The sequence below is a fragment of the Oncorhynchus clarkii genome, unplaced genomic scaffold (genome assembly GCF_045791955.1).
Source record: "Oncorhynchus clarkii lewisi isolate Uvic-CL-2024 unplaced genomic scaffold, UVic_Ocla_1.0 unplaced_contig_8228_pilon_pilon, whole genome shotgun sequence".
NCBI lineage: Eukaryota > Metazoa > Chordata > Actinopteri > Salmoniformes > Salmonidae > Oncorhynchus > Oncorhynchus clarkii.
This window is the reverse complement of record NW_027258716.1, coordinates 20,895-46,855: the sequence shown is the minus strand read 5'-3', so window position 1 is coordinate 46,855 and position 25,961 is coordinate 20,895. Positions and strand designations below refer to the sequence as shown.

General features: G+C 43.9%; 1 protein-coding gene and 1 pseudogene across 1 annotated transcript; one reads left to right on the top strand and one right to left on the bottom strand.

Moving 5' to 3' along the window:
* Positions 1-6,666: 6,666 nt before the first annotated feature.
* Positions 6,667-10,612, bottom strand: LOC139398305 (protein kish-A). Its single transcript, XM_071144360.1, has 5 exons — positions 10,552-10,612; positions 10,158-10,249; positions 9,765-9,874; positions 7,692-7,726; positions 6,667-7,514 (listed from the first exon to the last, which is right to left on the bottom strand). The coding sequence occupies exons 2-5, from the start codon at positions 10,158-10,160 to the stop codon at positions 7,444-7,446; spliced, it is 219 nt and encodes a 72-aa protein (XP_071000461.1). The 5' UTR covers positions 10,161-10,249; positions 10,552-10,612; the 3' UTR covers positions 6,667-7,443.
* A 3,010-nt stretch (positions 10,613-13,622) lies between these two features.
* On the top strand, positions 13,623-24,645 carry LOC139398303 (DNA repair protein XRCC4-like; annotated as a pseudogene).
* The last annotated feature ends 1,316 nt before the right edge of the window (positions 24,646-25,961 follow it).

Sequence of the window (25,961 nt, the reverse complement as noted above, 5' to 3'; positions counted from 1 at the left end):
CTTGAAGCATCATACCCAAGAAGACTTGAGGTTGTAACCACTGCCACAGCTTAATTACCTTGACCCAGACTCCTCTCCTATAACGTTAGCAAACATTAGGGAAGTTAATGTAGTAGAATATAACACATTAGGTCTGGTAAAAGATAATACCAAAAAAAACGTGTTCATTTTTTTTAAATGCAAGAGAAAGGCCATACTTTCAGATAGGAGTCTAGGTGTAATTTAGATTGGACACCAGATGGCAGCAGTGTGTGCAAAAGTTTAGACTGACCAGTGAAGAATCACATTAGTGCACAATATTTTGTATCAAGTCTGCCAGGAGTTTGCCCAAATGTGCCAAATTGGTCAATTGATAGATTTAAGTACATAACTATAGAGAACATACAAAAATGCTATGGTGATAAAAAAATGTAAGTTCACACTCCCAGGAATGTCATACATGATGGATCATTAGCTTATACACTAACTTACACACATCTAGATGGCCGGGCGGGGTGGGTGTGGAGCCAGAGACAGCAATGGGGTCAAACTGTAGGCCCCAGTTCCTACATTTTATCAAACAAAACTATGCTACATTTTATCTCTGGGACCCTCAGGATGACAAATCAGAGCAAGATTACTGAAGTACATTATTTACCTTCAGAGGTGAATGCATCAAACCAGTTGCTGTGATAAAAGTTGTTGTGCACTCTCCTCAAACAATAGCATGGTATTTATTCACTATAATAGCTACTGTTAATAAGACACTGTTTGATTAACAACAATTTAAGCTTTCTGCCCATATAAGACATGTCTATGTCCTGGAAAGTTGTCTGTTGTATACAACAACCGTCCCAGTTTAGTGACACTGATCCGGTAGAGGTTAAAGACAATTTCTCAAATGTGCTGCTCTATAATGCACCTTGGATTGAAACTCAACAGGTATTACAATTGAAAACTGAATTGACCCCCAACTCTGGTATACAGTAATGGCTTCAGATGACTTCAATTGAGTAGTTGAGCTGTTTAGTGTTGGCCAATGACACATTTTACCTCCCTTATTCAGCACAATCACCCTTTGTGGGGAAAAGTGTTTGCAGAGATTGGTGAAATCAAAGGCCAGATGACCTGATAATTATTCAGGCCTTCAACGGTGTGTGTGCATACATCCATCCATGCGTGTCTGTGAGGGCATGTTTGTGTGCACGCGCATAACCACGAGACAGCTTGAAGCTCTTTTCCAGTCCCATCTATTTCTCTGGCAGTCAGTGTCCCCATCATCAAACAAACTATATTGGTTCAGAGCCAAGATCGAGTCCTGGAGTACACTCCCGAATGGGCACCACACTGTTGAGTTTCACAAGGCCTAATGCAGATCCTCAGTGTTTAACTGTGGGCTGGGGGGGGATCAAGGCTGGAGTCAAGCCAGAGGTCCCTGCCAGCTCACATATCTGTGATGTTGATTAAGCAACTCACCCAAACGTTTCATCCAGGGGTGGTGGGGGAGGGTCCAGATGGGGTGAGGAGTTGAGGTGGGGGGCTCATAACAAAAGCACAGAGGGTCCATTCACTAAGGAAGAGGCCTTGTCAGGTTTCCTGGTTTAATTTAAGACAAGCTGCAGTACCCCCAGATGTCTCCCCAAAGCCATAATTTCCCTCTTTCTCCCATCTTTCTTTCCCTGTCCCCCAGATGTCTCCCCAAAGCCATCATTTCCCTCCTTCTCCCATCTTTCTTTCCCTCTGTCCCCCAGATGTCTCCCCAAAGCCATCCTTTCCCTCCTTCTCCCATCTTTCATTCCCTCTGTCCCACAGCTGTCTCCCCAAAGCCATCATTTCCCTCCTTCTCCCATCTTTCTTTCCCTCAGTCCCCCAGATGTCTCCCCAAAGCCATCCTTTCCCTCCTTCTCCCATCTTTCTTTCCCTCTGTCCCCCAGCTGTCTCCCCAAAGCCATCATTTCCCTCCTTCTCCCATCTTTCTTTCCCTCTGTCCCCCAGATATCTCCCCAAAGCCATCATTTCCCTCCTTCTCCCATCTTTCTTTCCCTCTGTCCCCCAGATGTCTCCCCAAAGCCATCCTTTCCCTCCTTCTCCCATCTTTCTTTCCCTCTGTCCCCCAGCTGTCTCCCCAAAGCCATCATTTCCCTCCTTCTCCCATCTTTCTTTCCCTCTGTCCCCCAGATATCTCCCCAAAGTCATCATTTCCCTCCTTCTCCCATCTTTCTTTCCCTCTGTCCCTCAGATTTCTCTATAATGGTAAAAAACCTACTACATACCTTTTCATTCCTAGAACCGAGACCAGTCTTAAGTCCACAGCTTCAGTTTCTAGACTCTAAACTCCAGTAGTTTCCCAGAGAGAGAGAGAGAGAGAAAGAGCGAGGTCGAGAGAAGACTGGCGAGTTTCTGATGGAGATGAGAATCTTTTGAGTAGGCCAAACTTCACAGCTTAATCACCTTGGCCCAGACTCCTCTCCTATAACGTTAGCAAACATTAGGGAAGCGTTATGGGAACATTAGCTAGCGTTGTGTAAGTATGTATATGTGTGTGTGTTAGTCAGCAAGGCCTAATGGGGCTGGAACACACAGTAGACCTCAGGTGCTCCATCCCAGGCCTCTGTGTTAAAGTATGTTTAATAAGGACATGTGGACACAGTGCTGCTTTGAGAAACTAACTGGCCAGATAAACCACAGTGAATGGCTTCTCCTGTTACTGTTTAACACTTAAAAACTGAAGAAAGGTTTAATAGAGTCCCATAGTCTCAGTGAAACCTTTATTAGTGGAGTCTGTTAGAGACTGGAGGGGGGATAGAGTGGAGTCAGGGGTGCTAGGTCAGCCTCATTTCTCCCAGCTGTGTAGCTAGCTGTCTAAAACCCTGCCTAAAAGCCTGTCTGACCTGGCTCCCTCTGCATCCATCACCCTCTCTTTTAGGTCACATACGAAAACACTGGCAAACACACTACAGATCCTGGAAAGAGAGAGAAACGGCAAGAACTGACAGCACTGTATCTGGGTTACAGAGCTTACACACGATTCCAAACTCCATCTCTTTATAGATCCCTCTCTGTGGTGTCTGAAGGCTGGAGTTACTAGATCTGCTGAGCCAATGGCTGAGTCTGAGTCCAGTTCTGTCACCACAATAGGCAGTCACTCTAACCCTACACAATAAGGAGTAACAGACGCATGCATGCACACGCAAGCGCACACACACTGAGCTAACTCTAGTAGTGTCTGTGCCCATCACTCTACCCTCACACAGCACAGTAGGGCTAAAGATACTGGACAAACAAGGTAGTTAATGTCAGCAGAATTTATCCTCACAGCTTAGCAGTAGCTGAGGTGGTGTGTGCGTTCTGGCCCACTACTTCTGCCCTGTTGTTTCTCACAGTAACAAGTAGCAAGCAGTGTTCTAACTCTCTAGTTCTAAAATGGTCCTGTTTCACCACAGTAACACAGGGAACTCTTCATTAAAATGGCCCGTTTCACCACAGGGAACTCTTCATTGAACTTAAAAATGGTGAATCCTAAACAGAAACATTAGCCCTGAACCCTGGAATTAATAATGTGGAAAAGTACATAAGTCAGTCCTCATCCCCATCAGCATAAATAGCCATGGAAGTGTACGTTCCTCTGAGCCAAAGGAATAAAGGAGTGCAGGGTGACCAGTGAGTCAGTTCTACTAACAGGGTCTACAACACACAGAATTACCACTGCAACTTCTAACCACCAAATACAATTCAATTAACATCAGATAGCTCTTATTATACTTGCTCATCAGCTCTGATGATACGGCCAATTTAGACACATTTATTCTTTCGAGAATGGCTAGATAGTGACTGTACATGTCTTTCATCACCGGAGACCCGAGGCAGACGACAGAAAGTCCTCATTACCTCCAGCTCATCCTGGAAGCCATTTAGACCAGGGTGTGTGTATATATGTGTGTGAAGCCAGCAGGGGCGGAAGGATAGTTTAGGGCCTGTGAGTGGAGTGATGCTAAAGTGAGATGGAAGGAAGGTTCCCCTGGGCAGAGGAGAGAAAGAGAGATGAAAGTGAGGAGCGTGGAGTCGAGATCAGACACTCAGACCCTGTTCTGCCAGGGTTAACGAGGTTAACAAGTGTGTGGGTGTGTTAATAAGCCTATTCTGTCCATCAGGTGTGGCTGTAGGCCAGTGGTAAACATGCTGTAGTTGATGTGCGTGGTCAGCATAATATTCAACAGGATTTAGGTTAGGTAGGTCACAGAACTGTAGGCCAGTGGTAAACATGCTGTAGTTGATGTGCATGGTCAGCATAATATTCAACAGGATTTAGGTTAGGTAGGTCACAGAACTGTAGGCCAGTGGTAAACATGCTGTAGTTGATGTGCGTGGTCAGCATAATATTCAACAGGATTTAGGTTAGGTAGGTCACAGAACTGTAGGCCAGTGGTAAACATGCTGTAGTTGATGTGCGTGGTCAGCATAATATTCAACAGGATTTAGGTTAGGTAGGTCACAGAACTGTAGGCCAGTGGTAAACATGCTGTAGTTGATGTGCGTGGTCAGCATAATATTCAACAGGATTTAGGTTAGGTAGGTCACAGAACTGTAGGCCAGTGGTAAACATGCTGTAGTTGATGTGCTTGGTCAGCATAATATTCAACAGGATTTCGTTTAGGTAGGTCACAGCACTGTAGGCCTCTCTGACACAAAAATGACAGGATACAGCAGGACCCCTACAGTACACAGTCAGTCAACCCAGAATTCAAAGGGTCCACTCCTGTCAACTAACTGATTCCCTGCACAAGTAACAGGGACATTTATAGAACTTATGAACTCAATAAACCAATCAGCAGTAGGTTGTGTTAGCAGTAGGGGTTGGAACCGTTTCAGCAAACAGAACCAACACCCAGAAAATAAGAACATGAGGAACAGAATCAGAACCGAAGTGATCTATACTGTTCCGGAACAGAACCATTATTTTAAAAGCATGGGAACAGGTTAATAATGTTATTTTACATTCCAAGCATTTTTTTTCCCAGTCCCACAAAAAAAACACAAGAAAGTGCCTATGCAAAGCCCTCTATCACTCAGTTTTTCCAGCTAGAAATCTTTGCCAGTGTGTGCATGTGTAGAAACAAATCTGGACACGGACTGTAGGTCTAACCTCTAACATTAATATTAACTCCTGCAGAATTAAGCATTTCTTGCAGTAAAATGATACACCAAATGTAGGCTAGGGAACAGGAGTGGAGAAATAGAGGCGCAGCTAGCACCTCTACAGAAACTATCATAAAAGCTGATAGTATTTCAACCACATAAAATATGCATCCAAGCCAAACTGAAATCTAATCAGAAACATGTTGGGTTGTTTTCACAGCTTTCTATTTCCAAACAACCAGTCAAACTGTTGTCATTTGGACATTTTGCACACAAAAAAAAAACTGGAAAGATTTTTTTAGCAATTGCATTTTCTCCACGAGCCCTAAAAACCTTTGCTCTGCAAAAGAAGCAGAGATTAAATTACTTTACCGATGTCAACTAGATTGAAACACTCAGTCTATTGATTTATGACATTCTGGTGAGCAAGGTTTTATTTAGACTAGGGAAACAATGGCAGAAGAGAAGTTGCATGTATCTAAGTTGACTAACAAATAGTCTACCAAAACGTCTGAAATTATAAGCGGAAACATTTAAAAATCAGACAAAAGATTCAAAAAACATTGTTCCGCCGTCTGACTGTAGCCTACCACGCATTTTCTAAATTAGAGGGTTACAGTCGAGTGCGGGCCTCAGATTTTCAGGTTATCGCATATAGTCTTAGTCGGGCAGGTTCTTTTTTTTATTGAACCTTTAACTAGACAGGTCAGTTAAGAACAAATTCTTATTTACAATGACGGCCTAGGAACAGCGGGTTAACTGCCTTGTTCAGGGGCAGAACGACAGGGGCTGACCTCGTCAGCTCGGGGATTCGATCTAGCAACATTTGTTACTGGCCCAATTCTCTAACCACTAGGCTACCTGCCTCCCCTCCGAAGCATCATCTACTAGCCTACTGACATTACAAGCTGTTCGTCTCTGCTGTTGGACCATTCCTAGATGGGAGACATGTCCGACCTGCCAAATGAAATAAATGATCCAATAAATGATCCAGACGTTGGCTGGAGTGAGTTCATTTGTTGACCCACATCAACGTAACAAACTCCAGTACGACTGCCAATCCCTCCACACCAGCCCCCCACCCAACACCAATCCCTCCACGACAGTCCTCCTAAAGCCAATCTCTGGAGAACAGTCCCCCTAACACAAATCACCCCAGCCTTCCGAGAGGGAAAAACTATACTCAAGATCTGCAAATACAACCATTATTCTAGGCTACCAGGCTTTGGATAAGGGTCAGGGTCCAGTGTGTGGGTAGACATTAAGGAGTAGAGGAGATTTGGCCTGTTTTCCAGTTTCTTAATGTGTATTAGGAGATTCTGTCGGTTGTATGTACAGGCAACAAGTCAAACAGGAAAAGAATCCCTCAGGAGACGACAACAGTTGTCTTTATTTCAGATTTAATGACAGTTTGTAGTGCTGTCATAATGGGCATGTTCCAGGTCCTATTGATTTCAGTCAAAAGGCACTCGCACATCTGAGCAATCTTTTTTTGCAGGTGTATGGTAACAATTAGACAAGATGAGGGAAAAAGGAAAACGCACACTGTTCTTGATAGTGTCACTGATCTTTAATAAGCTTACGTATCAGCCTCACGGCCTGTCGCGCTGCACAGACCATCAGATCTCACGACTGCAAGAAAAAAAAGACAACATGGAAGAAAAAAAAAAGACAACATGGAACACTACCACAGGGTCACGTTTCACCAAACAGGATCAATCAGTTAGCTAGTTAACACTAATCAAATACTTCTTTTCTGAATGAGAATTTAAGTTGAATACGGGGTTAATGTTTCTGAAATGTAGCCACCCCAGTGATCAATGAAAAAACTGAATCCTGGGTTACAGAAAGGCACAACTGTCCAATAGTCTAATCAATGGAGTCTTATGTACAGAAAAACAGTCAAAACACAAAACAAAACACTCCTCCCCAAAATCTGTCCATCTACCATATGGACCTCATTACAAATCAGAGTGCAGTGAAAAACATGGGGCAATCCCTACGGTTAATATCAGAGGACAACAACTGTCAGTGTTTACAGAGAGATCCAGGAGGCCGTTGGTTAACAACTGATTGAGGTTAAACTGTGAAATGGCCACCAGAAGGATGGAGGGAGTGATGGGGGAGGCTTGTTCTTCTCTAGAGTAGGTCCCTATGTGTTACTACAGAACATTAACTGCGGCACCCCACCGAAGAGAAACACAGCTGTGTCCCATACAGGCCTCCTCTGTGAGAGTGGAGATACTGCTGCTGCTTCTCCTGAATGACTCAGTCTTCTTTATTCTGCCACTAGGAATCCCAGTGTGCAGGGCGGGGCAGGGTGGGTTGCTAGTCGGAGAAGAGGATGGAGAGGGCCATGACGACACAACAAACCGCCACGTACGGACTCTTCCTCTCACCTGGGGGGCAGATGGTAGAGGTCAGAGGTGATGATTGGAGATTTCAGAAGCTAACAGGGAAATAGTGAATGCTTTCGTGGTGTTCAGAAAAACCTCTGACCACAGTATTTCAACACTCAGTTCTAAAAGTGCAACAACTGGCCATCAGCACATCTTCTAGATCTGGGTTCAACGTACCTATTCTAGCACATTTCCAGAAGATACCCAAGAGGCTGAAAAAAGAAAGAAGTAATTTTAATTAGCTAGGTAAAGAGTAGATCAAGAGAGAGATACAGACAGTCCATATAGACTGTAAGGAAGAGGACAGTCGGTAAACTGACATCAGGGGGTCGTGAGTTTAGTAAACACACATGTGGACTGACAGTGTGTGACTGAGGTACAGTAAGGTGATGCTAGAGGCTACTAATTAGCCCACTAGCCCTCAACTGAACTGGCAGATGGAAATGATGTGTGTCCATATCTTGATGGGGATGATTAGGGGGATCAGACAGTTGAATTAATTTCCTTCCCCCCCAGTAGCGGCCATAGAGGAGGAGGGAGAGGGGAAAAGCCCCCCCCCCCCCCCCCCCCCTCGGCATATGTCTAATTTTATTCTTGACCTCAGAAATAAAGACAGCTGTGCGAGAAGTGCAGCGGGAAAATAAAATCCAGGCCCATGTATGTATGAGGAAGACCAGACAAGAAACCATGTGAGAGACTTGAGACTGAGCCCAACATCAGCTCTGTGACAAAGGTCAGGGGTTATAGGTTAGAGGTCAGAGTGTAGACTGCGCGTAAGCACTCCTCTGGGAGTCGGTCTGCGCTGGAGTTTTAAACCCACAACAGAACACACTATCCTCTCTCCATCACTCATCTCTGTCTGTGTAGAAAAGCTTTAGCCACCAGAACTGCTACTGGAAACAGATTTCACATTGGTTCAGTCAGCACTCTTCCTATTTTCTCCCGTCTTCCCGTCACTTTCCTTTCTTTAGCCTAAAGAGGAGAAGAGCTGGTTCAGTTGCTTGTCTAAACACACTCAGCACCATATCACTGCTGAATGATACCAGTCCCCTTAGAACACAAATAACAATATCCAATATTTAGATTAGTAGAACACATTTAGAAAGTGGAAAAGATGTGTTAACACCAGCACTGTAATGCCCAGGCAGTGTGTCATTCTAATTTGTCTTGGAGAGTGTGTGTTTTCCGAGCTCAGATCACTGGCTCACAATAATCCCCTAATTTTCCCCTAACCCAACATGTGGCACACAGCTTGTTGCCTTAGCCTCCCTCACTCAGAGGATAGAGGGAAAAAACACAGTTGTGAAAAGAGAGAAAGAAAGACTGAACTGTTGTGATGTTATCAGCGCTTAGGTTCCCCCTACCAAGAACAACATTGAACTAATGTGATGTGTATGTATGATGTGGTCCCAAATACCAAACTCACTCAGATTCAGAAACAGTCACTTGTCTAGTTTATGATAGTGATATAGTGTTGTTTTTCACAGCTAGTAGCTGCAAACACTTCCAATCCTCTAAAGGAACACAAAAACACAAAGCTCTACTCTCCTCCCCAGAGCATTACATGGATGAAGTGGAATAGAGTCAACACAGCCAAAAGATCTGAGTAGAGACCTATGCAAAGAGTCAGTGACAGACAGAATAGTCTCTCGAGGTAGTTAGCTGGCTACCAAGTGTGAGATTTGGTTAAGGGTTCCCAGAATGGTGAGAGTGCTTGGAAAGGCATCATGGATTGAGCAATGATGTTAGTGTGGTTAAAGTTGGCCGTTGGGGTAACATTGCTTTCCCTGAATGTTGTCTTTCAGAAGCTAACAAATATAGGCCTCTAGGCTTTAACTCAGTGGATGAACATCACTGTCTGTGTGGGTGTTTTGGTGTGATAGAGAAGAAAAATACTGGGACATTGGCTCTAGCAGGCTAAGTCCAGGGCTGTGGATGGGTAGTTAACAACTAGGGCTTTAGCTCAGTGGGATAACACTGTCAGTACATACTAGAACTGGGACAATAAACCAAAAGTTTAGACACCGACCATAACATATCGCTGGCATTTTACTGATATTGTTCATTACGATAAGTAGCCTATACTAGAAAAATTATGTTTTAAACAAAATAAGTTTGTTAATATGGGTGACTGTTAATCAAACTAGTAGTAGTAGTTTAAAGGATCATAAGAAAAAAACTGGTGCACATTAATGTTATAAACGTATCTTTCCATTTATCGTTAGCACATCTAATACTGTCAGTAAGTACCCGGTCTTGTTCTTGTCCAGGAGACTGGGTGCCATGGCTCTGAGATAGGCACAGGTACAGATGAGCAATAGGATCACTGTCAGCAGGCTCTGGAAGTTAAATATGGCAGACTAGAGAGGGAATGAGAGCGGTTATCGCTGGTTCAACATCCATCATCTTTCTAGGATGCATTTATGACACAATTCTGGATAAATCAAGTTAGCTAGCTGGCTCAGCTGGCTTCGCTGAGGAATTTGCGACTAGCTAAATAGTTAGCCACCTGTCTACCGAACTAGGGACAGTGGCTCGTAATAAGAACGGTTTAAAGAGTGAAATAAATTCCACATAATTCACAAAACATATCTTAATGCGGCGATTGAAGTTATTACATCTATGCTGATGTTTAAGACTCACCATGTCGGAGGTAGGTCCGCTAACTAGCCAGCTGCCACCTCACAATTCCCGTAGCGTCGCAAACAGATGACGTGTACGGAACAAGAGACGACCTGAAACCGCGGCGCTTTGCCATTTAAACTATATATTTTGCAGCGGTTGTAGGGTTTAAATGTCGACCCTCATATATTACAAGACACATCCAACAACGTAGGCTGGTGCAGTTTGAGGTAGGTCGGACATTCAGGTACGTGCGACATGTTTTGCATTTAGCCACACGTGTGCAGTGCAAGCTACGTTGCCTGAGCTTTGTTTACAAACAAGCATGATGCATGGAATCAAAGATATAGCAATTTATAGATATCAACATGGAACTAGCATTCGGTTAGGATTGCAAATTAAGTAGGCTGCTTACTATGAGAATCTCATGTCAGTCGATCTCTGTCATGTAGTCTATTCGCACTCTGTAACATGGCCCAATCCCGTCTTCGTCATAATCTTCTTCTTCTTGTATGGTATAGTGGCGTTCGCAACAATTATATGTGCATTCCGCCACCTACTGTACAGGTGGATAATAAAGATCCCAAAAGGTAAAAATGAGGGTTACATTTTTTAAATAATAATAATAAATACAATAATAATACATAGAAAAAAATCCATGCAAACTATCAATAATGACATTTTCATTCAACTAAATCATCCTGCTTTACTGTTTTAATCAGGTCCCTACACAGGCTCAGAAGGATCCTGTGAGGGCAGGACATTTCCTGGCGACAGTAGTTCTTGCAGTGCGTCTGCCGTTAAGAAAACTTGTTGGCTGCAGATATAAGGAGGTCTAGCTTCTAGGACGTCTTAGACACTTGTACCGTTAATAACTGTGGCTATAAATGCTACAAAATCCACCTTATTCACAATAAGTGTATCCAGATCACATGATTAACATATAACATTTGCAACTGTTTGTGGTTCATCCGCCGACATATCTTCTTCGGAACTGTGGCCTCTTGTCCCTTCAACACTCTTCACCACCTCCACATAGGGGATTTGCTGTACAGCCCTGATCCTTGTCAATGGCCCAGTCCCAAAACCTAGACCACACTTTAGTCTAGTCTACCCGAACCCTACTCTAGTCTGATTAATCAGGCTGTAATACACAATTCATTGGTATATACAGCCTGAAACGAATGCCTGCAAAATCGTGTATATGTTCCTTACAAGCCAGAATGTTGGATACAATTATATTTAAACTACTGGTTGTCTGTGCGCTTTGTCTTTCAGCTGCTCGAAATTTGAGGCAAAATATCCATCGGAGAGTATTGTTTACCTGACCTTTTAGAGAGGTATTTGTTTTGGTTCGGCACTGATGTAAAGTTAGTTTTATATATTCTCACCTCAAGAGCTATTGAATAGGGCATGCCAAGACAATGAGTGTTTATCTGAATCAGGGTAGGATGTAGAACAATCCATAGCTAAGATAATACCTGAAGCCAAGATGGTGCATTTACGTTCTCCTTCTCTCCTTTAATGGTGTTGTTTTACTGACTGAATCTATTAATTCCCAAGAGGAGAGTGATTGTTCTCCGAGTTTCCTCAGAGGTTGTTTCAGGACCAGTGTGAGCAGGAAAGAGGAGGGACAGAAAAACACATTTTAACAGAGGAGTGTGGAGTTTTCAGTCTGTGGCAGTGGCACTCAGTGGTGGACAAACTCATGAATTGTGACTTTGTTAGATGGGTAGGTGTAATGGCTCTCGTTGGTGGTAGGAGGAGACCAAGGTGCAGCGTGGTAGGCGTACATTTTCCTTTCATTTTAAATGTTCCACCAAAAAAACAATTCAACAAACAAAAAGCTAGTAGTGCAAACACATGCAACACAAAAAGACAAGATCCCACAACAGAAAGTGGGAAAAAGGGCTGCCTAAGTATGATCCTCAATCAGAGACAACGATAGACAGCTGCCTCTGATTGGGAACCATCGGCCAAAAACAAAGAAATAAACAACATAGAATGCCCACCCCAAATCACACCCTGACCTAACCAAATAGAGAAATAAAACGTCTCTCTAAGGTCAGGGCGTGACAGTAGGAGAAGCTAAAGCCTACTATTACAGAGTTATACATAGCTGTGGTTTGTTTTGTGGCAGAAATAGAAGCACCTGTGTTTCGTATTTTCAATTTCCCCTGTTCTTTTGAAGTTCCTGTGCGCTCTCTTTCTGTCATTGTGTCTGTCATTATTCAGAGGTTGTGCGTGCATGTGATTGTGAAGGTGTCTGTGTGTTTTATTACAGATTGTGTGTGTCTTTTTGTCAGTCTCTCTGTCATTACAATCCAGCTGGTGTGTGTCTGTCAGTCTGTCTGTCATTACTGTCCGGCTGGTGTGTGTCTGTCAGTCTGTCATTACTGGCCGGCTGGTGTGTAGATGCTAGGTGGAGATAGTACAGATGTTACTAGGGGTTAATGAATGACTGTCCAACAGGGTGGGTTAAGCTCCATGGTCCTCATTTACAATGCTGCACATCTAAACTTACATCACTGAGTTCTACTCTGTGCAACTTCTTGGTGTAACAGAGTATAGGCCTAGTGAGAGTCTGAGGGGAACCATTAATTACTCTCCTCTCAACTCTCCTCTCAGCTCCGTAGTTAGGAAGGAAACATAAGGGCCTGTTACAGTTTCTGAAGCTGTGATGACAAACCCAGTGAGGCTGCCAGTCACTGCCTGATGGTTTACAGATCCAAACCCCCTCATAGTTACAGTTTGTAAAGCTGTGATGACAAACCCAGTGGGGCTGCCAGTCACTGCCTGATGCTTTACAGATCCAAACACCCTCATAGTTACAGTTTCTAAAGCTGTGATGACAAACCCAGTGCGGCTGCCAGTCACTGCCTGATGGTTTACAGATCCAAACCCCCTCATAGTTACAGTTTCTAAAGCTGTGATGACAAACCCAGTGAGGCTGCCAGTCACTGCCTGATGGTTTACAGATCCAAACCCCCTCAATACCCCTCTCTAATTAGCCCCCTTGATACCCCCCCCCCCCCTTAAGCCCCCCAAACCCTATCCAGGTCCCTAGCACACCCATCCTGTGGGTTCGGTACAGTCTTTGATACTGCAGCTGCTAAGGGTTTTTTGAGTAAATACAGCAATGCTATATAAAACGTGTTTATGAAAAACAACTGCACAGTGGAAGTAGTAGGCTAGAAGGTATTTGTGTGTGGTTTGCTGGCTTGTCCAAGGTGAGGCAGAGCGTTTTACTGTTTGTCTGTTGTCTAACGCAGCCTATGCTACCTCCCTGCCAGGAAAATTATGAAATAATGTCTGTAGATTTTTTTCGCAATACTTTGTTACTTAAACAGAATTACAGACAGTTGTTTTTCTGCAGGTGTGTGTGTTAGAGCGGGTAAACAAACACACACACACACCTATTTAAATAATCACCTGAATATCCCTTCCTTCCTTCCTTCCTTACAACCTATCTCCCACGCTCTGTTCATGTCTGTAGTATCAGAGAATGCAGAGAGGGAGGAGGCAGAGGAGTTGGAAGTGCAGACAGAACGTTACATCCAAGACCTCCAGCAGGCCCTGAGTGGGACTGGAACCTCCTCTACTGACTACAGCTTCACCTTGACCTCTAACCCCGGCCTATTCCATGGGTTATGTGGCAAGTCATAACATAGGCTGTGTTTTCTGCCCCAACAAGTTAAGCCATTTAACGACTTTCCTGAACTATAACTCTTCCCAAAACTTAACCCTTGGACATGATCCTTAAAAATGCTAATATCGGAAACCATGACTTGAATTCAATTTGTGTCACAAATGCTAAAATATTAGCATTTGGAAACAGTGCCAGGGAAAATAAAACCAAAGCATGGATTGCTGTCAAACCTTGTCCAAAGACTGTTTATAAGGTAAGGAAACCAATGTAATTTTGTAATTTGGGCAAAATATCTCCTTAATTGTTTATTTTAGCAAGATAGTCATTCGTCATGTGATATCGGATCTGTGTACATTGTCAAATACATTTTCAGGTTAATGTGATTTCATCATGAGAATCAACACTTATGATGTTTTTATATGATGTTATCTTTAAGAGCCGTTAATGGACGTGAGACTAAACTGTGTAGCCGAAAACCTTATGTCGTATCTTATATCATATCCTCATTTTTTCTCAGGACCCTCTAACAAGCACTTATTGAGCTCTAACTAGCACCCAGGAAGGCATTGAACCCAGGAAGGCATTGAACCCAGGAAGGCATTGAACCCAGGAAGGAATTGAACCCAGGAAGGCATTGAACCCAGGAAGGCATTGAACCCAGGAAGGCATTGAACCCAGGAAGGCATTGAACCCAGGAAGGCATTCATGTGGTGAAGTAACACTAGGCTCTAGGAGGTTGCCATGCGTTAAGAGTGTCATATACCCGTAGGCCAGTGGTGTGATGCAATACCGCTATGTTATTATCACAACCTTGGGAAATTCGGCTTGCAGCTTCACATTATATTAAAACACACAAGTCAAGTTGGTACTATAGTTGATGGATCATTCAGGAGTGTTTGTTGTTGTTTTCGAGTGCTAATATAAGGCTCTGTGATGTCATCCTATGATATTCATGTCTTCCTCCCACTCTGTGCTTTGACAGGAAAATGATCCTCATCACGTTGTAAAGTAGAATACAGCACTATCACTATGGAGGTAAACACACACACACAGCCAACTAACAGCTTAGTGACGGTCAGTGTGCTCAGAGGTCGACCACATGCACACACACACACACATCTGCTTTGAGCTGTGTTGCCATAGTAATAATGTAATGATAGAATGGAAATCCTAGTGCATGTGTTTCAGTAGAAAATGGAAATGAATAGAATTGACTGTTTCAGAAGCGAGAGTTTTGGACAAGGCCATTCACAGAACACACTGTGGTGTATCATCCCTGAGGAAAAAGCGCCTAACATTTTTCTGTTGCTCAACAGTTAATAATAAATATGAATTAATTCATCAGGGAGATATGGCTCATTACTATTAAAGGGTCCATGTCTAATGTGGGGCGGCAGGGTAGCCTAGTGGTTAGAGCGTTGGACTAGTAGCCGGAAGGTTGCAAGTTCAAACCCCCGAGCTGGCCTGGACTGGAGAGTTAGAAACATCTGGGTGGTTGTTGGGTAGGCCTTGATATAAAGATTGGAATGTGATCTTCATGTTTTTACTGCACATGACTGTCCCAGAGCATCAGCACCAGGACGGCTCCCACATAGCTGTGAGTGGATTATCACTATTATCGTGCCAGCAGTGATCAGTTTATCATCACAACAGCAACATGCGTTTGACTATAAACGCCCTGTAGCACTCACTTCCGTCATCATGAAGTGCTTTGAGAGACTAGTCAAGGATCATATCACCTCCATCCTACCTGACACCTCAGACCCACTCCAATTTGCATACCGCCCCAATAGGTCCACAGACGACGCAATCACACTGCACACTGCCCTAACCCATCTGGACAAGAGGAATACCTATGTAAGAATGCTGTTCATCAATTACAGCTCAGCACTCAACACCATAGTACCCTCCAAACTCTTCATTAAGATGGAGGCCCTGGGTCTCGACCCCGCCCTGTGCAACTGGGTCCTGGACTTTCTGATGGGCCGCTCCCGGGAGGTGAGGGTAGGAAACAACATCTCCACCCTGCTGATCCTCAACACTGGAGCCCCACAAGGGTACGTTCTCAGCCCTCTCCTGTAGTCCCTGTTCACCCATGACTGCATGGCCCTGCACGCCTCCAACTCAATCATCAAGTTTGCAGACAACACTACAGTGTTAGGCTTGATTGCCAACAACGACGAGACGGCCTACAGGGAGGAGGTGAGGGATCTCAGAGTGTGGTGTCAGGAAAATAACCTCACACTCAACGTCAACAAAACAAAGGAGATGATCGTGGACTTCAGGAAACAGCATAGAGAGCACCCCCCTATCCACATCGACGGGACAGCAGTGGAAAGTTTTAAGTTCCTCAGTGTACACATCACGGACAAACTGAAATGGTCCACCCACACAGACAGCATGGTGAAAAAGGCACAACAGCACCTCTTCAACCTCAGGAGGCTGAAGAAATTTGGCTTGTCACCAAAAACAGTCACAAACCTTTACAGATGCACAATCGAGAGCATTCTGTCGGGCTGTATCCCTGCCTGGGTACGGCAACTGCTCCGCCCACAACCGTAAGGCTCTCCAGTGGGTGGTGCGGTCTGCACATCGCATCACCTGTGGGCAAACTACCTGCCCTTCAGGACACCTACACCACCCGATGTCACAGGAAGGCCAAAAAGATAATCAAGGACAACAACCACCTGAGCCACTGCCTGTTCACCCCGCTACCATCCAGAAGGCAAGGTCAGTACAGGTGCATCAAAGCTGGGACCGAGAGACTGAAAAACAGCTTCTATCTCAAGGCCATCAGACTCTTAAACAGCCATCACTAACATTGAGTGGCTGCTGACAACTTACTGACTCAAATCTCTAGCCACTTTTAATAATTAATAATTGGATGTAATAAATGTATCACTAATCACTTAAACAATGCCACTTTATACAATGTTAACATACCCTACATTACTCATCTCATATATATATACTGTACTCTATACCATCTACTGCATCTTGCCTATGCCATCGCTCATCCATATATTTATATGTACATTTTCTTAATAATTCCTTTACACTTGTGTGTATAAGGTAGTTGATGTGAAATTGTTAGATTACTAGTTAGATGTTACTGCACGGTCGGAACTAAAAGCACAAGCATTTCGCTACACTCACAGTAACATCTGCTAACCATGTGTATGTGACCAATAAAATTTGATTTGATTTCATTTGAAACAGTCATATATGGCAGTCTTTTACCACCTAGTCATTGGGATCCCTCAGATCACTGATATTGTGCAAGTTTACATTTGATGTGGCATTTAAAAGTACAAATCCAGCATTATTATAGTATGTGAATAATGGAATATTGTTCTTCTCCTCCTGTCCCCTCTGTCTTTCCTCCTGTCTTCTCCTCGTGTCTTCCTCTGATGTGTATTTTCTCCTGTCTTCTCCTCCTGTCCCTCTGATGTGTCTTTCCTCCTGTCTTCTCCTCATGTCTTCCTCTGATGTGCCTTTTCTCCTGTCTCCTCCTCCTGTCCCTCTGATGTGTCTTTTCTCCTGTCTTCTCCTCGTGTCTTCCTCTGATGTGTCTTTTCTCCTGTCTTCTCCTCCTGTCCCTCTGATGTGTCTTTCCTCCTGTCTTCTCCTCCTGTCTTCCTCTGATGTATCTTTTCTCCTGTCTCCTCCTCCTGTCCCTCTGTGTCTTTTCTCCTGTCTTCTCCTTGTGTCCCTCTGATGTGTCTTTTCTCCTGTCTTCCTCTGATGTGTCTTTTCTCCTGTATTCTCCTCCTGTCTTCCTCTGATGTGTCTTTTCTCCTGTCTTCTCCTCCTGTCTTCCTCTGATGTGTCTTTTCTACTGTCTTCTCCTCCTGTCCCCCTCTGATGTGTCTTTTCTCCTGTCTTCTCCTCCTGTCTTCCTCTGATGTGTCTTTTCTCCTGTCTTCTCCTTCTGTCTTCCTCTGATGTGTCTTTTCTCCTGTCTTCTCCTCCTGTCTTCCTCTGATGTGTCTTTTCTCCTGTCTTCTCCTTCTGTCTTCCTCTGATGTGTCTTTTCTCCTGTCTTCTCCTTCTGTCCCCCTCTGATGTGTTTTTCCTCCTGTCATTCTTTTGTGTTCAGAAGAACTTTGTGTGTGTGAGGATGTGTGGTCTCTCTGTGTGTGTGTGTGTGTGTGTGTGTGTGTGTGTGTGTGTGTGTGTGTGTGTGTGTGTGTGTGTGTGTGTGTGTGTGTGTGTGTGTGTGTGTGTGTGTGTGTGTGTGTGTGTGTGTGTGTGTGTGTGTGTGTGTAGTGTCACAGGTCTAAACTACCCCTGAACCGACTGATTATTCTCTCTGAGACCTGCTTTGAAAACCACCTCCAGAACCAGCATGTGGATCCATTTACACCAGGACTGTGTGTATGTGTGTGTAAATGTGTGTACAGTGTGTGTGTGATAGGGCTATGTGTGTGTGCACAGTGTGTGTGTGGCAGGGCTATGTGTGTGTAAATGTGTGTACAGTGTGTGTGTGTGTGTGTGTGCAGGGCTATGTGTGTGTAAATGTGTGTGTGGCAGGGATATGTGTGTGTAAATGTGTGTGTGGCAGTGCTATGTGTGTGTAAATGTGTGTACAGTGTGTGTGTGGCAGGGCTATGTGAGTGTAAATGTGTGTGTGGCAGGGCTATGTGTGTGTGGCAGGGCTATGTGTGTGTAAATGTGTGTGTAGCAGGGCTATGAGTGTGTAAATGTATGTATGTTTATGGCAGTGGAGGTTAATGGTTTTCATCCCCAGTAGATGGACCAGTGTAAAGAGAGTACCTGTATGATCAACCCGGGACACGAACCTGTGTTCACAACAACAACATTGGACTTGACCTCCTCTCACTCTCTCTACTTTCTATCATCCTGTTATCTGGTTACCAGTCACCTCACCACCTCTACACTCCACTGTGAATTTCGCCCAGAAACAGCAGTGGTTACAGCAGTGTTTGTGACTCCTATAGGAGTAATCCAGTTTAATATAGGACACCACAGTGATGTAGTAGCAACAGGCTATCTCAATTGCTCCTAATTCTCTCCAGTAGTTAATAATTGACTCTGAGTCACAGAGAGCGAGAGAGAGGGAAATCGAGAGAGAGTCTGAAACAGTAGCGTTTCTATGACAACTTATGGAAGCTCTGCCCAAGTCAACATTTTGTAGCCAACTTGGTGCGATACATCATGATACCGGCCAATAGTGTTCTGGGCTAAATCATTGTTGACCAATCGTTTTACTGCCCATGTCTTTACCGGCCAATTAAGTAACTGTCCAACTCGTTAGGGTCCAGCTAGCCTTACTGAGGCCTGTTAGTCCTAACTAGGGCCCTGAGGTTTCCCTTGTCAGGTCACGTGGTCAGGAAGAACTCTAGTATTCAGTGTAATGTTAGTAATATAGGTAATATTCAGTCTAGTATTATTAGGTTGATGTTTAGTCTGCTGATGTTTACCTAATGTTACTCAGAGGAGATTAAATAATGACCGGCACATATTACCCTGCTGTAAATATACCAGAGAGAGGGGGAAGGAGACAGAAGAGGGGGGGAGGGGGGGGGGGGGGGGGGGGGGGGGGCAGGGAGGGAGGGAGTGTGTGGGTGTGTGCACTAGTATATGTGTGTTACAGGTGCACAGATGAACTCTTTCCCTTCCCCAATCTTGCCCCTGTCTATCCCATCCCTCGCCTCCGGGGTTCTGTGTTGTTTTGTGAGGTTCCAGAGCCAGTGGAGGAGGTCAGAGTGTTACTGACTCACGGTCTAGAACGTGGAACCCCACTGCAGAACTTCAACCACTCACTAAAGGAGGAGAATCAAGTTATAGACTGTTTTCTCTGCTACCGCACGGCAAGCGGTACCGGAGCACCAAGTCTAGGACCAAAAGGCTCCTCAACAGCTTCTACCCCCAAGCCATAAGACTGCTGAACAATTAATAAAATCGCCACAGGACAATTTACATTGACCCCTGTATATAGCCTCGTTATTATTATTGCGTTACTTTTTATTATTACTTTTTATTTTAGTCTACTTGGTAAATATTTTCTTAACTCTTCTTGAACTGCACTGTTGGTTAAGGGCTTGTAAATAAGTGTCAGGAGAATTTAGTTATCGTGTTCCTTAACCAATTCAATTAAACTACTCAGTCTGCGATATCAGGATTTGTAGGATACTGATCGAAAGGAAGACAGACAGAGGCCCAGACTACAATAGTACAATAGTTAAATGTTTATTCACGGGAACGTTCTCCCTATAATTTCCGGTACATTGGTCTATATACCTCACATTTCGTCATAAATGTCCCTCCTCCTCTCAGATACTATGGCGATATAGTTCACAAGTCTTCTCACATTGTCTGCCACCTGTTAAACAATCTACTACAAGGCCAAGGTCTCTCCTGGGTAGGGACAGAATGTCCTGTAAGGAACACAGTATTCCAGCCGGTCTGATGACAGCTCCATTCATTTCTAACAAGGAACAGAAAGTCCTTGTTCAAATTCTTGACTAAAACTACACACATTATATTCAGTATTATGATTATAATAAGATTCATACAGTAACAGAGTAGTATTCTGTTTAGTTATAGTTCGAAGTTAAATGTATACATAATTTAGTCATTATTCATAAAAGTCCCACAACAATAAGCATTTCACATCAAAGTCTACACTTGTTGTATTCGGCGCATGTGACAAATAAAGTTTGATTTGATTTGAACCACAGACTCAGACATGAGCTACAACACATCAATGCTGAGTAAGAACACACACACACACACAGCTCACTTCCCTTCTTTCTAGGGGTCATTATCCTATCCCCATAAATCTACAGGGTGGGGCCGCCACTGCACGTCACATTGTCTAGGGGCTGATGTCACGTGCGTGCGTGCCGTGTGTGTTTGCTAGTGGCTGCTGAGACTGGAAAAGAGCGCTGAAAGGGGGCCTCAATGACGCACAGACTACAGAGCTCAACACAGAGACAAAGATCAAACACACACACATACACACACACACAAAGTATGAGGGAATCCCTCCCAAGTGATTGTTGAGTGCAGCTCCCATCACGTAGAGTGAGTCCATGTTTTTCTGATCATCTCACTGCTGTAGTTTCTCTGATTCTCAATAGAAAATAGAGGGATTGGGTTTCGGATGGGGGGAAAAAAACCTTGTCTAGGTTTTTTGGCAACCAATACCAGACGCAACAGACCCAAACCCTGCCTGTATTCAGAGGGAAGGGGTGGCTGGTGGCTAGTGGCTGTGTCAGGGCTGGGCTATTCGATTATGTCCCCTTAGGTTATCACAAGGTTATCTAAGGATATAAATATCCCAGTCACATTGTTGCTGCATTTTCTTCCATCTCCTCATAACTAACTCTAACCAACTCTAACCCTGCTCTCCTGTTCTGGCTCTGATAAGTTGGGGCGGGGGTTACAGTGGTACATCAGTGGTAAGGAGACTAGAGTCAGAGCTGTACTCTCGCTTTTTCCTGGTGTTGAATGACAAGAAAGCCAAGATACACAGTCTACAGGAGAACACCACACACCTGCAGGAGACCAGGTACATAGTACACACACATCCCCCATCTATGACCTAACCTAACGTTACCCCATAGGGGTTTGTCTGCACGTGAGGAACCGCTCATATAATGTCCACAACCCTCTGAATATATGTCTCCTGTCATATATTCATCATCTATAGAATGTGGTAACACCTTGTGATATCATGATGTTGTTAATCTGGTTGCACATGCTAGTATGGAAGGTGTGATTTATCCAAAACCATACTGTTCAATATAAACTGATTACAAGACCTCCCTACCCTGGGCAGTCACAACCTGCCTCAGCAGCACCTACCCAGGGTATATATATATATATGTATATATATACACACACACACACATTTATTATCACCATAGTAGTTGTAAACAGGAAAGGAAGTTATTTGTTATACAGAGCAGCCTGGTCTTATCTTCAAGTAATAGAGGGGAAACAGTTAGAGATGTTTAGTACACTAGGCTGGTATAGTGGGTATATTACACTAGGCTGGTATAGTAAACTAGGCTGGTATAGTGTGTATGGTACACTAGGCTGGTATAGTGGGTATATTACACTAGGCTGGTATAGTGGGTATATTACACTAGGCTGGTATAGTGTGTATGGTACACTAGGCTGGTATAGTGGGTATATTACACTAGGCTGGTATAGTGGGTATATTACACTAGGCTGGTATAGTGGGTATATTACACTAGGCTGGTATAGTGGGTATAGTACACTAGGCTGGTATAGTGGGTATATTACACTAGGCTGGTATAGTGGGTATATTACACTAGGTTGGTATAGTGTGTATAGTACACTAGGCTGGTATAGTGGGTATATTACACTAGGCTGGTATAGTGTGTATAGTACACTAGGCTGGTATAGTGGGTATATTACACTAGGCTGGTATAGTGGGTATATTACACTAGGCTGGTATAGTGAGTATGGTACACTAGGCTGGTATAGTGGGTATATTACACTAGGCTGGTATAGTGGGTATATTACACTAGGCTGGTGTAGTGTGTATATTACACTAGGCTGGTATAGTGGGTATATTACACTAGGCTGGTATAGTGGGTATATTACACTAGGCTGGTATAGTGGGTATATTACACTAGGCTGGTATAGTGTGTATAGCACACTAGGCTGGTATAGTGGGTATATTACACTAGGCTGGTATAGTGGGTATATTACACTAGGCTGGTATAGTGGGTATATTACACTAGGCTGGTATAGTGTGTATAGTACACTAGGCTGGTATAGTGGGTATATTACACTAGGCTGGTATAGTGTGTATAGTACACTAGGCTGGTATAGTGGGTATATTACACTAGGCTGGTATAGTGGGTATATTACACTAGGCTGGTATAGTGGGTATTGTACACTAGGCTGGTATAGTGGGTATATTACACTAGGCTGGTATAGTGGGAATTGTACACTAGGCTGGTATAGTGGGTATAGTACACTAGGTTGGTATAGTGGGTATATTACACTAGGCTGGTATAGTGGATATAGTACACTAGGCTGGTATAGTGGGTATATTACACTAGGCTGGTATAGTGGGTATATTACACTTGGCTGGTATAGTGGGTATAGTACACGAGGCTGGTATAGTGGGTATAGTACACTAGGCTGGTATAGTGGGTATATTACACTAGGCTGGTATAGTGGGTATTTTACACTAGGCTGGTATAGTGGGTATAGTACGCTAGGCTAGTATAGTGGGTATATTACACTAGGCTGGTAGTCTTTTTATAGGCACTAACTCTGCCATGATTCGTTGGACAAAGCCTATGGGAAAAAAATAAATAGTGTTTTTGTAGGGTTTTGGATAAATGCAGAACAGAATGGTTAGGAGGTAATATATGTTTTGTTCTATGAGATAATCTTCATCAGCTAACGTCACTTTTTGTGAATTTTGACAAATGTATATAATAAAACAAGCACATAATGAACTTAAAGGCTTCATTATTCATAAAGGTCATGTTAACTGAATGACATTATCTCATGGAAGCAAACGTATAAGATCTCCTAAACCTGTGTTAACCTCAGACCTTATTTTTGGTGATTATTCCCAAACCCTTTTCTTTCCCCGTTAATGTTTCCCATAGGAATGGCTGAACGAACCAGAGGTAACTCATTTCCGGCTTTTAGCACTACAAGCTGGTGTGCTCTATTCAATGACTATTCACAGGTTCTTGTGTTGCTTTGGTTGCTACGACAATGAGTCAGTTTGTTGGTGTGTTGCCAGGAAGGGCAGAGGGAATAGGGAGAAGTGGTTGTTTTCACTAAGAGTTTGAGAAATACAGTGTGTGTGTGTGTGTGTGTGTGTGTGTGTGTGTGTGTGTGTGTGTGTGTGTGTGTGTGTGTGTGTGTGTGTGTGTGTGTGTGTGTGTGTGTGTGTGCACGACTGTGTGTCTGTGTGTGACAGGGTTTATAATGACCTAGGTGTCACATAGACTGACCACATATACCCAATGTCTCACCCACTGCAGTTGTTAGCTTGTTATGGTATATATACCTGCCTGCCTGGCTACCAGCTGCTTGCCTGCTTGCCTGATGTGATGAATGAAGTCATTTACCTTAACACAATGTTTTTACAGACCGCCAGCCTGAGTGACCTTGAGACTCATGTTGCTGTTACACACTGAATAGGACTCTACTAGTCTATGTGACATACTACAGTATATTAGTAATACTGCTAAAACAGGAATATGACCTGTAATTGGTTTAATGGAATCATAAGCAAGCAACCATTTTGATGATGGTGATGTGTCATCTCTTCCTCTTCTCCTATCCTCCATTCATGTGTCTATTTCCCGCTCTCCTCCTCCCTCCATTCCTCCGTCCACTTGTCACTTTGGGCACGTTTCCCTATCTTCCCATCAGTCAAACATGCTGACCCATTTAAGGAAGGAAGACACCTGTTCTCTCTGAGACAGAGAAGGGGGGGGGTTAGAGGAAAGGAAAGGAGAAACATACAACAAGTCTGTTTAAGAAGCTGAGACACATGTAGCTATGTAGTGGAAGTTTTTAACATATTCTATAGTAGAGTCAAACATTCTGTTGTAGACGATTGGTCTGAAACCAATCTTACAATTAGACTCCGTATTGACTCTATGTGACTCAGTAGTTCAAAGGTTAAGTTCATATATTTAACCTCTGTACTGACTCCTGCACGTTCTCTCCTCAGGGACATTGCGTAGCCGAAGCCCATTGGACGACAGTCTGAATTACATCACAGACATGGTGCCCTGCCGTAAACGCCACTTCCGTCACCTGCAACCTCCTGACACGGTTGCTAAGAGACCAACCCCAGAGCCAGCGCAGAAACAGACATACTGATACAACGCACACACACACACACACAGCCTCACTCACTCACACTCTCCCTCTCGCACACTCTCTCTCTCTCAATTCAATTCAAAGGGCTTTATTGGCATGCCAAAGCAAGTGAAATAGATAATAAACAAAAGTTAAATAAACAGTAAAAAATAACAGTAAACACCTCTCTCTCTCTCTCTCTCTCTCTCTCTCTCTCTCTCTCTCTCTCTCTCTCTCTCTCTCTCTCTCTGCGGTAAAGTCTCTCCATGTTTCCTTCTCAGATATGTGTACTGCCAAACTGTAAATAATTAGGTAATCCTCAAATGGGTCTACCTAGTGAGGGTGCCCCCCCCCCCCCCCCCCCCCCCCCCCCACACACACACACACACGCACTCACAGACACAAATAGAGGAAAAGGTGGCTGAGAAACAGAGGGGTGACGTGATGATGAGTTTCCCAACATGGTCTCCTGAAAGCTTGTTTCCAGTCTGCCAAACACACATCCACTGGGATTTGGTCTTTCCCTGTATTCCTCTTCTCTGAAATAGACATGTTACTTCGTTGCCCCCGCCCCCCCCCCACACACACACTTCTCTGCCTCTCTCTCTCCCTCCCACCCCTCCTCTCTCACTGTCTGAAACTTTGCCAGAGACATGTAAAAGGCTTTTCCACTGGAAGTCTGTTTCTGTCTGTGTTTATGGATGGTTCAGCTTTACACTCCTAGCTTCAGATGAGCTCTCAAACTAGACTGCCTCTTTAATAGCCACAACATAGGGACATACTGTACCTTTGAAAACCAAAATATTTGAGCCTAATGGCGTTTAGGATTTACATGGCAGCTGTCATTGGTGACAACATCTCTCAGACAGAGTGTGTGTGTGCGCTTGTGCATACGTGCACACTGGAATGTGTGTGTGAGTCAGTGCGAGTGCGTGTATAAACATGTGACAGAGCCTCTCTCCCTGCTCTTGTCCAGGAGTCACACATGACAGGCAGTGAAAACATTTCATCACCAGGCCAGCAGTCTATGTTTACTGTGAGAGCTAAAGAGCTCAAACTTTTGGCTGTCTGACTGAAGTTAAGTCACTCTTGGACCGACTCAGAGGGTCTTGGAAGAGCCTGACTTTTAAAAGTACCTTAAATAATCCCTATAAATAAAAACACCCTATAACCTACAGACAGTAGCTTGGCATAGCAAACAAACATGGTGTATGATGCAACATTAGATGAATCCAACAATGCTACTGGTCTGTCGCGATTAACTCATCACTGTTGGTTTATAGAGGAGGAGACAGGAGATGGGAGGAGAGGAGAGGAGAAGACAGGACAGAAGAGGA

Coding starts and splice junctions, on each gene's coding strand:
- LOC139398305 (XM_071144360.1), bottom strand. Junction 7,727..9,764: donor CTGGACAAGAACAAGACCGG/GTACTTACTGAC, acceptor TTCTTTTTTCAG/CCTCTTGGGTATCTTCTGGA. Junction 7,515..7,691: donor CTGGAAATGTGCTAGAATAG/GTACGTTGAACC, acceptor TCTGCCCCCCAG/GTGAGAGGAAGAGTCCGTAC.